The sequence below is a fragment of the Diplotaxodon limnothrissa genome, linkage group LG19 (genome assembly GCF_057381915.1).
Source record: "Diplotaxodon limnothrissa isolate DT_005_m linkage group LG19, D_limnothrissa_male_GT1.1, whole genome shotgun sequence".
NCBI lineage: Eukaryota > Metazoa > Chordata > Actinopteri > Cichliformes > Cichlidae > Diplotaxodon > Diplotaxodon limnothrissa.
This window is the reverse complement of record NC_140614.1, coordinates 12,133,065-12,146,067: the sequence shown is the minus strand read 5'-3', so window position 1 is coordinate 12,146,067 and position 13,003 is coordinate 12,133,065. Positions and strand designations below refer to the sequence as shown.

At 45.2% G+C, this 13,003-nt stretch overlaps 1 protein-coding gene across 1 annotated transcript in view; it reads left to right on the top strand.

Annotated features, from left to right (window-relative positions):
* Positions 1–13,003, top strand: part of arhgef10 (Rho guanine nucleotide exchange factor (GEF) 10) — a 44,230-nt gene that overhangs the window by 2,767 nt on the left and 28,460 nt on the right. The window contains exons 2-9 of the mRNA XM_085342593.1: positions 3,959–4,068; positions 8,174–8,524; positions 10,230–10,577; positions 11,354–11,390; positions 11,490–11,578; positions 11,864–11,920; positions 12,249–12,436; positions 12,772–12,888. Of these exons, the coding sequence (XP_085198719.1) occupies positions 4,032–4,068; positions 8,174–8,524; positions 10,230–10,577; positions 11,354–11,390; positions 11,490–11,578; positions 11,864–11,920; positions 12,249–12,436; positions 12,772–12,888 (1,224 nt within the window). The 5' untranslated portion in view covers positions 3,959–4,031. The remainder of the gene's footprint in view (positions 1–3,958; positions 4,069–8,173; positions 8,525–10,229; positions 10,578–11,353; positions 11,391–11,489; positions 11,579–11,863; positions 11,921–12,248; positions 12,437–12,771; positions 12,889–13,003) is intronic.

Sequence of the window (13,003 nt, the reverse complement as noted above, 5' to 3'; positions counted from 1 at the left end):
TGGGATCTTGTGTTCAGTAATCTGAACAGAAGGATGCTCTGCCCAGAGCTGCAGAGCAAAGCTCAGACACCCGTAGCGCCTGTCTCTCCCAGCACCCGCCCCCCCTGAGGCTTTGTTTATGACTTTCAGCCTGTGTGTGGAATGCCACTTGTCTTTAAGTGGGCACTAGAAGACTCGGCTGCAAACCTCTTGCCGAGCTCTCAGCGTCGCATATTTTTGATTGGTCTCTGTGTTTGGGTTAGTGGCTTTTTTATAATAAATCTGTGTTTAAAAGCTTACATGCTTAAATGCAAGTCAGTCATTCTTTGATTTCTGTAGATGATTAGTGCATGATAAGAAACCCTGCCTCATCTATGGACACAGGTTGGGTGTGGCTTCAGTTAATAAGATTATAAGAGTTTCACATGTTTGAAACACGATTTAATAGAAATGTAATTTTAAAATTAAGATCAAGACAAAGACAGCTGTGGTGTTTCTGTCTCACTACACACAGGTCACAGCTAATCCTCTGCACTCGGCCTCCTGCTGTGTGCAACATACGTGCTGTTTGTTATGTAGCATGTGCAGGTTATTAGGAGCACACAGGTGAGCAAATTGTCTGCATTACGCTGTAAGCCATATGACTGTTTTCCTGTCTGCGCAGCATTGCTCAGCCGCCCCAGCATGTAATGACACGCTCAGCCGAGTGTATCATCAACTGTGGAGAGGATTTTACCTTTTCTGCTGTCTTCCACTCTGCCTTAAATCACGGCTCTGAGATAAGCCAGCAATGCACTGCCTTTTAATTAAACACCAAATAGATTAGCGGTACAATTAAAAATGAATTACTGTGACTGTATTTGGCCTCTCAGCGAGGGTTTGTGAGATACGCACACTCAGCTCGTGTGGCTCAGTCCAAAGCTGGTGACCAAAGCTGCAGATGTCATGTTGTGTTTGTGCTACAGGTCATCTTCACGGGTGAGACATGTGCTTGTTTGGTGAAGACCACATTTGAAGTCACGCTACACCGCAAGCAGCGCAGGGTGTAATTTGGAAATGTGTTTAGTTTTCCTCCAAAAGAAAGCAGAAGGACCAAAGTGGGAGTAATTACAGGAGCAGGGAGGAATGCAGGAATCTGCAGGCTGACCGACAGAAGATCAGCTTCACTCACACATATTACAAATAAACAGAAACATGAGAAACGAAACTGTTTCAGTAACAAGTTTTTTTTTTTTAACCACTTTTCTCTTTAGTGCCTTTGGAGGAAGAAGAACACGTTTCAGTCCCTTTCCTCTCCCTTCCATCCTTTTCCTGCTTTCCTAAACCTCAAACAATGCTTTTAACGGGAGAGATGAGTCACGCTTTGAAGCTTCTGTTTGGCTTCGGCTGACAGTTCCTCGCTTTAAAACGTGTCAGCCGAGTTACGAGCGTGTTTGTCGTGTAGTTACCTGCTCACAGCAGTTACAGCTGACTCACAAAACTAGGAAGGAAACCCAAGTACGAAGCCCCTGGAATAAAAATAAAGATTCAGAGTTTTAGTTGTTTTCAGTTTGATCACACTGGATTGTTCTTATTTTTAATTTTCACTGAGATTACATGAGTGTAGGGCTGCCACGATTAGTCGACTAGTCACGATTACGTCGACTATCAAAATCGTCGACGACTGATTTAATAGTCGACGCGTCGTTTGAAGCTTTGTAAGATCCCAAAAGACACAGGAATAAGTAGTAGGATTTAAGAGTGTAATAACGGACTGAAACAGAAGATGGCAGCACTGCATGTACAAGGATGCCAGCTGCCGTTAAACCCAGAAGAAGAAGTAGCTCTGTCCCAGAATTCATAGCGCAGCCCAGCTCAGTTTCCACCAATAGCGGCAGCTAGTTAGTTTTAACATTACTCTTTCTGGGTCACAAAATAAACGTTTAACATATTTTCTAGCGAGAATGTAGCTGTATAAACCTCAAATATCTGCTCAGTTTATCAGGACACCACATATTTTCAAAAGCGCTCCGACGTTTTCGGAGACGTCTGTTACTCACTAGCTCGATAGCTATCCGGGGGCTAGGTCACTAGCGCTGTGAGAACACCGGACTCCTGGCTTCAAACCCACCGCCGTCTTTCGCTACTCAGGTTAAACATATATAAGTCACTTAGATACCGTAACTTAAAAATGTTATTGTTTGGCTTTTTTTTTAGTATTTTATTTGTTCCTGAGTAAATCGGTTTGGCTGAGATTAAAGTTTTTACACAGCTGAATAAATGTCAAGCAGACAGCTGATTATCAGAAGTGTGAGATGCTTGAGAATTTACTCCGGTGTCCTGTTATATTTTAGATAGCAAGGAGTTTATTAAACTTCACCGAAACAATCTGCAAATTTCATTAAAATTTAATAAACTATCATCTTGTCTTTATTTTTAGTTAGCACAGACCTTAAACACTTAAAGCTGTAAGCTAATGATAGTTATATAAGAGCAGGTGCTGCTGGTGCAATAAGCTGTTCGTTTTACGTCCAATGGATGATGATGTGATTAGTCGACTAATCGCAAAAATAATCGACTATCAAAAAATTGTGGCAGCCCTACATGAGTGACAATTGCTAATATGATTTTATTCAGTCTAAGAAAAATATTTCATACCATGATAATTAAAAAAAGATCAAACACAAACATTATATATCACTGTTCTTCAGCACAGTAGAGCCTGAAGATGGACAGATGTAAGATATGTTAATGCTGCAGCTGCATCTGCCTGTCTCTTTGTACTCTATTATGAAGCTAGGGCCTCCTCAGGCTCAGTGCAGCCTACCTGTCTGTGTTAGCACTGTTAGCCGTAGCAGACAGATCCTCTCTCCTGGCCTTGTGCCCAGTGAACAGAGTGGAGGACAACGCGAGAGGATTTCACATTATTTCTAGACAAAACAAGCTTTGAGACTCAGAATGAGTTATCCTTCTTGTTTTCTGTTCTGCTGCACGTTTGTCTTAGTCAGAAGCAGATTGCTGTGAAGCTACGCTGGCTGTGGAGATTGCATGGATAGAGAATGGTGCACACACAGCGCTACAATGCCTGCTTTATGCCACAGCATGATGTCACCACACTGTCATCTGTCCTTGTGCACAGTAGTGAGCTGAAGATGTCCAGTAAATAGCTCAGCTTTGTTTGACAGAAACTGTCACCTCTGGATAAAAGCTGCACATCAGACAGGAACCCTGTGCTGCTCAGGAATGTAACGCCTCTTATGTTCATGCAGGTCCAAAGGTCTCCTGCCTCAGCATGCTAATAAGGACCAAAATGTGTGGCTGATAATTGCTGTTTGAGACAGAAGTGCAACACTGACCTGTGCCTCTGCATGATAACCTGCCTGGGTTTTAATTTACAGCAGCACATATTTCACATCCTGGAGCGTTAAAGTGAGTTTTTGATAGTCTGCTCGTGTAATGCATTCTGAATGTATTTGAAACCAAAGAAATGAGTTCAAATCTAAGCTGAATCCTGCTTTGCATGAACTTTGCTTTAGCTGCAAAGCTCCACAGCTTCTGTTTTCCTCGTGGACACGCAGCAGGGTGTGATGTGTCCATTACAATTGTAGCACAGGCTGTGCATACCATGGCATCACACACACACACACACACACACACACGCAGCATTAGCATATGACAATGCCGGGCACACGTAAACACACGCCAGCATCAGCTCTCCCTGGGAGCTCTACAAGTGTTTCCTTTGTTTTCTCTCACTCTTCATTTGTCTGAATTCGCTTTGGTTCAGAATCAGATGTTGATACAAAAGGTAGCAGACCGTGACAACACAGCCACGCTGCTGTCTGCCGCTTTAAGTAACATTGAATAACAAGTGGTTGGTCTTTTGTGGACCGACTGGCTCACATATGCTGACCTAGAAATGCCAAACTCGGTCTCTTTTTTTCTGTTGTATGAGCCTCCTTGAACTGACTGTAACGACATTTGTCCTTTTCTCCTGTAGGAATGTGCGTTGGTGTAACTGAGCCTCTGCGTGCTGATGTCTGAAGAGCTTTAGCAGGAGAAGAGCAGTAAGCATGGACATGGAAGACTTTCCTCCCCCACCTCCTGAAAGTAAAGTCAACAAATCCTCGTACTTCATATGTGATTTGCATGTGTCCGCTTCCTCGATGCTTAAACTGGTAAACATGGTGGAAAGTGTTGTTTTCATGGGCCGGTTAGCTCAGTTGGTCAGTTCAATTCTATGTACATAGTGCCAAATCACAACAACAGGCCCTACAAAACCTGAGCAATCAAAACTCCCTATGAGCAAGCATTCGGTGACTGTGGGAAGAAAAAACTCCATTTTAACAGGCTCATGGAGGGGCGGGGCTATCTGCTGCAACTGGGTGAGGGGAGGGGAGATGAGGGACAGGACAATAGACACACTGAGGAAGAGAGCTGAGTTGAAGAATCATCCACTTCCTATTAGCGCCTCGTCCTGAAAGACCACCGTCTTGTTTTGCTCTTTTCTTTCGTTGTACATGTACAATGACAATAGACATGCTACTCTATTCTGTAAGAAGATGGTTTGAAAGGCAGGTGGGTGGAGCTTCTATATAAAGGATATCCTTTCTCTCTGACATCATCCAAATCCAACGAGGAAAAAGAAGAGTTTGGCTCACAGGGGTCATTAAAAAATTCCACAGCTGTCATAGTTTATAAATGTGTATACGTATGACAGAAAATGAACAAAAACGTCCACTTTAACCAAAATGAGGAAACTTTGTTTCACAGAGGTTGCAGGTGTTGGTCAGCTGATCACTTCTGCAGGTCATCGTAAGGTTAGATGATTTTCTCAGAGGTTGATGAAGCTGTGCAGCTCGAGTCAACAGCGCAGATTCCTCTCCTCCGCTCATCCACCGCTGTAGCGTGCGTGGGCGGAGGAATGAGGGAGTAAGGAGAGTAAAATGTGCTGCGCTACTGTGAATAGCAGACAATGTGCTTCAGTATGAGGCAGAATACTGATGCAGCAGCGCGCACAGGGGCACACAAAGCCTCCGGGGTAGACGCAGGCCAGAGAAATCCTTCGTCTCCAGCTGGCCGCTCGCTCGATTTGTTGCTGAGGCGAAACAGAAGCAGTGAGTCATTTAAGCAGACCGTTATGGAGCTGAGGGGTCCTCAGAACAACATCCATATTGTCAGCGTGAACAGCTCGCCTCCTTGCCACATTTGCATATATATATATATATATATATATATATATGCATGCATATGTATGGAACAATACAAAATTTTTAATTTATTTTATCAACTTTCCTTCTGACGATGCTGTCTGTGTTGAGAATAGCGGATAGTATAGCTTTTATTTTGGAAAGAGACATTTCTCTGTAATAAACTCTCTTTTCCAAAGATGAGTGATTCCTCAATCAGATACAGGGCTCGCAAAATCGCTAGCCCGACGTCCCGGGGCTAGCGATTTTTCCAGTCGGGCTACCAAAATCTATCTCTGCCCTGCCCGTCGGCCTATCGTAGGAAGGAAAAAATATATGTCAATGCTTTTGCATTCTTTCGGAAATGTAGCTGGGTAATTATGTCATTGGCATCGGTGAGCCACTGTCAATATGTGACATATTGAAATCGCGTTTGAATTTGTACACCAATTCCTCTGACATAGTCTTATTAATCGTTAGCTTACTACGCAAACATGACAAGTGAAATCTCCCGCAGCAAGCTTAAACATGTGAGAGGTTGATCGCGCAGAGAATCGCTGAGCTTATGTGAGTGCGTGTGTAAAAGCAGCAGGATATATGTTTCAGTTCTGCTGAGCCAAATAAGACAGGTCAGGGTGAAGAAGTGACAGCCAAAGAAAAGCTTACCACAAAACGGAGAAGTTATGACAAATCAGACTATAAGGCAAAAAGAAAGTGCAGCTTTATGGTTTCATGGACAAAAGAATTTCTGTGGCTGCAATATGACGAGCTAAATAACCAGGGCTGCACATAAGTGGTCCGCAGGTGCGCATTCGCTGTCAAAATAAAAAACGCGCACAAGATAAGAAGTTGCAACGCGTGTTTGCATACATAAGATTTTCAGGAGGAGGACAGACATTTGTTTAGAACTCTTAAAGATGTCGAAGAAGCTCCTTTAAGCAATTACTGTGATGTTCCTCCACCTCCAAAGAAATGTCAGGAGTCCGAACCACAAAAGAAGCGCGTATTCTCGGAAAAGTAGTTGCAGGAGGTGAGCTGGCTTCAAACAAATGATGAACGCACAGAGATGTGGTGCGGAATGTGCCGTGAAAATTTAATAAATGACAAATTAAAAAGGCATGAACATTTTTTTTGTATCGAAAAAATATCGAACCGTGACACCAAAGTATCGAACCGAACTGTGAATTTTGTGTATCGTTGCACCCCTAATATATATATATATCTCAACTTTGTAGTCTTATATTTTTATAACACTACAAAGTTGAAAGAAACTCTTCAAAGTGGAGATTTTATTTCCCTTTAAGAGCTGAAAGTAGACGTTAGATGATAATCGTGTGTGTGCACAGTCTGTAAGTAAGCTGTTCTGACATGCACAGCCACTCACCGAGCCAGCTATCAATGACCTCCTCGGCCCACAGTTACAGATGTACTATTGAATGGCCATCTGTGATTATTGCTCTGGCAAAATCCAATCAAACGAACTCTGTTGTGACACTGTCGAGTGTTTCACCAAAGTGCCGATTACTGCAGTTTTTAGCATGTGATCGTGCATCCTACATCCCAGTGTTTCCAAAGGCTGTCCGTGCTTTATCACGGCGTCCCACAGCGTTCAGCTCCACCGATGGAAACGGGCAGATAGCATCTCTGTTCCCATGCTTGTTCTTTGCACTTCTGTTTTCATGAGCCGTGGGTGGAGATGGACACGGGTTGACAAAGTTGAGCGGGAACATTAATCACAGGCTGTTCTCTCTCACACTGAGGAGGTGGAACGACTACCTGTCAGAGCCTGATTCACAGCTGTGTGCACCAAAGTTAGGGTTCAGCCCGTTAGCTGGCCACTAGCCTGGAGGTGAATGTGGTTAATTAGATGGTGACTGTGTGTAAGCAGTAACTATACAATGATCAAAGAAGTATGTGTAAATGTTGGGACTTCAAACATGACAGCAAAGAATAAAAACTGTGGCGGTGGGATCGAACCAGTGACCTTTCGATCTTCAGTCTAACGCGCACCCAGCTGAGCTATTTCGGCCTCTGGTGCTGTCGGGGGGCCTCACCGTGTCACACAGGAGACCGTGCTCTGTTTTCTTTGGGACCCCGTTCGGGATATGAGACAGAAAATCAAACTCTACACTGAGAGTGAACGGAGCCGTGCTGGCTGTGACGAGACGTGTGAGTGATCACAAAGAATCTGTGGTATTTGAGAGAAACTGTGATAGTGGGAGAAAATATGATTCTCAGAAACCCTTCACGATGTTGGCTCTGATAGAAGCAGAGCCCCATACAAGCTCTGTAAAGCCTATTTATAGTATTACCTCATATCTCCACCAGCACTGACTTCTGAAATAAAAATACTCTTGGTTTTTTTTTTTTTTACTGCAATCCCACAAACTGTCTGTATCCATGTTGGAGCTGAAGCCTGCTAATGAAGGCTGAGCATTCCTAAACCAGGAATAATGCACAAACTCAGGCTGTAGCCCTCGCTGAAGGGAGTAACAGCTCTCTTTCCTGCTGGCCTAATTGCAGTGTGGAAACTGGAAAGATATTTGTAGTTCCCTTCCTGTCTCCTGTCAGCTGAGCGCTCTGATGTGAATGCCTTTGAATGCTAGCTGTGCGTTGGAACCCCCCAGTTTGTTTTTGCTGTAAAACCAGTGCATGTGCTGCTTCGGTGCCAGTCCCCAATGCCGACGCTTGTGCAATAAAGTCAAGCCCATCCTTAATTAGAAGTCTGTATGTGGCTCAGTCCTGCAGATTTCAAATGCCACCCAGAGCGCATCTGTGTCTGTGTCCTCAGCCTCTTTTTCCAGAGCTGCAGCACCACCCATGATGCTACAGATGTTAAAGCAGCGCTTTAAGTATCGTTACTATTATCATGCAGTCAAAAAGTGTTTAGCTGATTGTGGTAAACTCATAATTAGTGTGTCTGTCACCTCAGAGTTTTGCACTACATGATAAGATAATAAAGCAATAGCTATTATTCTCTAAATCTAACTAAAATCCAACACCTGGCACATCTGGAACCTGTCCAGTGTTGGCAGGTGACATCTCTTTTGCAGATGAAGATGAGGGGGAACCCTTCGATTTTGACGACATCCCCGAGGCTGCCTGCCCGCCGCCCGCGCTCCCCGTCAGTAGGGATCAGAACAAGGACAGCACTGTGAACAGCCAACGCTCGGACCTCTTCCCCACTGCGGACCCCCCGGTGCCTTCCTCCGCAGCTCCATCATCAGCAGATGGAACAGTTGCCACAGCAGGTGGCGCAGCTTCAGAAGCTGAAGGGACATCTGCTGCTGAGGGGACTGATGACAGGGAGAATGATTTGCCTCCGCCTCCGCTCCCTCCTCTGGATGATGACACGGAGACACGTCCTGCAGCAACAGGTATGCAGTCCAGAAGTGCTGGCCTTTCCTTAGGACAGAGAGTCCTTCCAACTAAAGTTGTGTTTGGAAATCAGTTAAGTGCAAACAATGCCTCGAGTGTGTGTTTTGTTTTTTGGCAGTGACAAAGGTTCTCTGCATTGCCCTGTCATGTTGTGCGTACCCTATCTGGCTCTGCTCACGCCCCTTCAGCTCCAGCGCGAGTGAGATCGTAAAGTGGGGCAGTCTGTCTCTCTGGTGACACCTTGTATATCTGGCTGCCTGTAGCTGGAGATGTTCTGGCTTTTATCACTGAAGGGCACGACAGCAGCAGCAGCGGTCTGGCTGGGCTCTGTTTATTCTCAGTCATTCTGAAATATGATGAGATGTTCCCACTGCACTACACTTCACCGTTTGAGCATCGTTTGCACTCGTGAGAGATGCAAGATCCACATACATGCAGAAGTCTTCTAGCGTAGACGCTACGTGATGTTCCCCCATTCAGGTTTTCATACTTTCAGCACTGCTCACTGCTGCACAATACCACTGCAGCTTTAACCAAAGCTGCATAAAAGTAGCACCAAATCACAGCAGCAGTCAAGATTTTAGAAACGTGTCCCCAGTGTGAACATCTAAGCTGTTTCAGGTTGGACTGGAATTTTCCCACAACAGAGATGCAAAATAGCAAATGTCCAGTGAGCAGCAGTTAAATGGAAACATGGGACTTTCATAGTCTGAGTGCTCAAAGTGCTTTCTTACCTTTTAATCTAACCGATGCAGGAACTATGGATCAAAGCACCAACCCTTCATAGCTCTTCCTCCTGAGCCTCAGCTGCTCCTCTGTAAGTGGAGAAAAAGCCTTGTTGATTCCAGAGGTCAGAGGAGATTGGCCAGGCTGCCTCGAGCTGATAGGAAGGCAGCGGTAACCACAAATAACTACTGATTATACCTGAGGTATGCAGAAGAGCACCTCTGAAACAGCAACACGTCAAACGTCGAAGCAGATGGGCTACAGAAGGCCACACCGGGTGGCTCTCCTGTCAGCTAAGGACAGGAAACTGAGGCCACCGTTCACACAGGCTCACCAATAAAAGATTTCCTGTTCTGATGTGACTTTCAGAACAGGAAATCTAATGAAAGCATGGATCCATCCTGCCTTCTATGAGCGGCTGGGGGGAAATTTTCTCGGCACACTTTGGGCCCCGTCGTGCCAAACGAGCATCGTCTGAACACCACATCTTACCGGAGTGTAGATCATGGCTGTGCCTTTGTGAGCACAGAGACCACATCACGTCTCAAAGCTCAGATCGTCTCAAACTGGTTTCTTGAACATGACGATGAGTTCGCCGTACTCAAACGGACTCCACAGTCACCAGATCTCAATCCAGCAGAGCACCTTTAGGATGTGGTGGCCATGAATCTCTGAGGAATGTTTCCAGCAGTTTGTTGAAGATTTAAGGCAGTTCTGAAGGAGAAATGGGTCTAACAGAGTATTTAAATAATGAATAATGTTTATATGAACAACTGAGAGACACCAAAATAATCAGACAGCTATGAAAAAGTAAGATTTCATTCATTAAAAGGTTTTTAATGCTCATTTCTAATGTGTGCAGTAGTCGAGTTTATATAGGCAAATAAATATAATAATTTGAGGCCATCTTTGTCTAAATGTAACTATATTTGTAACTATATTTGTAACTGTCAGCTAACTGTATGATCTTTCCTTCAGCAGTCAGTGAAGGCCAGAAAGTATCTGTCAGCGACGCTCGTGCTCCACACGTCGCCCCCGGTTCCTCCTCCCAGGGCAAAGTCAACCCCTACTCTGTGATTGACATCACTTCCTTCCAGCAGCAGCAGCTTGACCAGCAGCACAGACCCGCCTCTCCCACCCCCTCGCCCACGGAGCCCAAAGAACGAGAGGCAGACGGCCAGGATCCTCCCGGCAGCCCTGCTGGCATCGCTTCGGGATACTCGGTGCCTGTCCCGTGTGGCTATGCGACCCCCTCTGGAGTACCGCTCATCACCCCAGCTTACACCACACCTGTCATCATTCGACACCTCTCCGTGGATGAAGATGGTAAATGAAACGAGCACCAGGGGAAACCCGGAGGAGACTTTAATAAACGCTGCTAAATTAAGAGCGAATGCTTCCGAGTTAAAGCAAATGTTTATCAAATTATATCCATAACTGAATCTTCCCTAGCAGTGAAGTTGTTTTTTAATCCCTTTTTCCCTGCTCTCACTCACGGATGCACAGCTATGACACGTAAACGCGGTCCCGGCTGCTGCGATCCCCCCGGCCTTTCTTCTTTCTCTTGTTTTTCCTAAAGCCTTGCCACAAGGAAGTAGGGTCTAAATTTAGCGCTCCCCAAAGATCCGTGCTGGCTGTAAGGATTTTCCGGTTTCCCTAAAATCTTGCAGTAACTGAGCCCAAGCTTGTGGCCTGGCAGTCCCAGGAGCCTAATTACACTGTAATTATCTAAACAAGGTCACACCATGTTGAAATACTTGTGCTTTTTAGATGTTACAAAGCCAGAGAGTGCAACCATGATATTCATTTGTGCAGTTTTTTGATGAATGCACACAGTACGGGCCTTTTGCTGAAGTTATGACATCTTCCAAGGAAAACAGAAGCACGCAGAAGGAATTTCAATTAGACACATATGTTAGATGAAGTTTTGTGGAAGCACATTTACTCTAAAACATATCCAGGTTAAATTATCCGTGGAATTATCAGTGACCCCTGGTGGCACGTGTGGAAAAGCTTTGCAGTTCTGTGATGTGCTGTTTGGAATGTTTGATTGGGGAAAATAATTCCTGCAGGATTCACACCACAGTTCATTTTCCCTGCAGTGATGCTGGTTGGGACTGGGAACGCCTCAGCTGACAGGTGAGTCACATGCGAGCCGTTTGTGCTCATCACAGAGTGCATCGACAGCAACGTCGGGGACATGTTACATTGAAAATGTGTTTTTATGTGTTCTCCAAGTGTTTTCAGTGAAGAGTATCCACCTATCAGAGAAGAGGATGCTTTGGCAAAATGGGCAGCAGATCCTGCCAACACCGCATGGATGGAAAGTAAGGAAACAATTCCGAGTAAGGTCAAAGTTACCGCGGTGCTGCTGCGGTGTCATCTCTCTGCGTTTGCTTCTGCGCAGTCACGACATGCCCGCAGGGTGCTCTCATCTTTTTAAAATGTTCTTATGACACAACTGGATTCCCGGAGACTTCCTTCCCCGTTCGTTTGAGGAAGCACAGCCTTGCGTTTGCCTGTCTTCTAGCTCTCTCCCTGCATCGCATCCTGGCTGTCGCGTTACTGGATCGGTTACGTGGTGTGTAAAAACCGTGCATGTGTCTTTTCAGATCCACATGAGGTGATTTATGATGATGTGCCCAGAGAAAACTCCGACTCCAACACAGGTTTGTGAACTATACTTTATTTTTCTCATTCCACACATTCAGTTTCAAGCTTCCTGTTTTTGATCCCGTCCACTTTCGCTTCTTTCTTCTCGTTTAAAAGTCACCGTTTGACTTTATTTAGGCTCAAAAACTCCTGTTTGACTTGTTTATTGACTTTAATGTCACTAATCAATGCTAATTAGATATTTTGATGAGATGAGTGTTGCATTCAGTGAAGCTTGGGACTTCTCACGTGTTCGTTTGCATCATGAAACTTCAAGTTCATTTAAGGTCATAGCCAGACTGTAGTATTTCTGAGTATCACTGCGAGTCGCTCTCATTCGTACAGATCCAGATGAGATGATCTACGACGATGTGGAGCTCGGCGAGGAGGGCGGCTGCAACAGCTCCCTCGACAACGGCTGGAGCTCCAGCGAGTTTGAAAGCTACGACGAAGCCAGCGACGGGGAAGGTCGGCCTGAGAACGGCCTGCCCCACGCCTTCATGAGAGGGAAGCCGCCCCAGAGGAAGACTCATGTGTGTATAAGGATTACTTTTCTCGTCAGCACGTTAAACATGCAGCTCAGGATAGCGGGGATAACGCAGCGTGTCTTTCATACAGTTTATGAAAGTGTCTTTTTTACTGTGCTTATTCTTTCCAGTTTACAGCGATGCACACTCGTGCATTCGATGCAGCCCATTCGCTTCTCCTAGTCGTCTTCCTGCACGCTGTGATGATTTGCCTCGTGGTTTTGACACTTCAAAATCACTTTATTTAAAAAACCACCACGTCGACACGAAGGCGAGCGTGGTGGGACTCCTGCTCATTCCCAGTCTGTGTAACCAGTAACGCTTGCTTTGCTTTTGTTTAGCTCTCTCAAGATCTGACACGCTTGAAAGAACACTATGAGAAAAAGATGAAAGATCTAATGGCAAACACAGTGGGAACGGTAGAGCTGCAGCAGTTAAAACAGAAACACGAGCAGAAGGTAAACTGGCTGAGGCTCACCTCATGTGTTTGTACTAGATAAAGTAGTCCCAGCCCTTCACACTCAGTCTGGCTACCTCCACTCTGGGCGTCCTGCTTCTGACTTGGTACCTTCA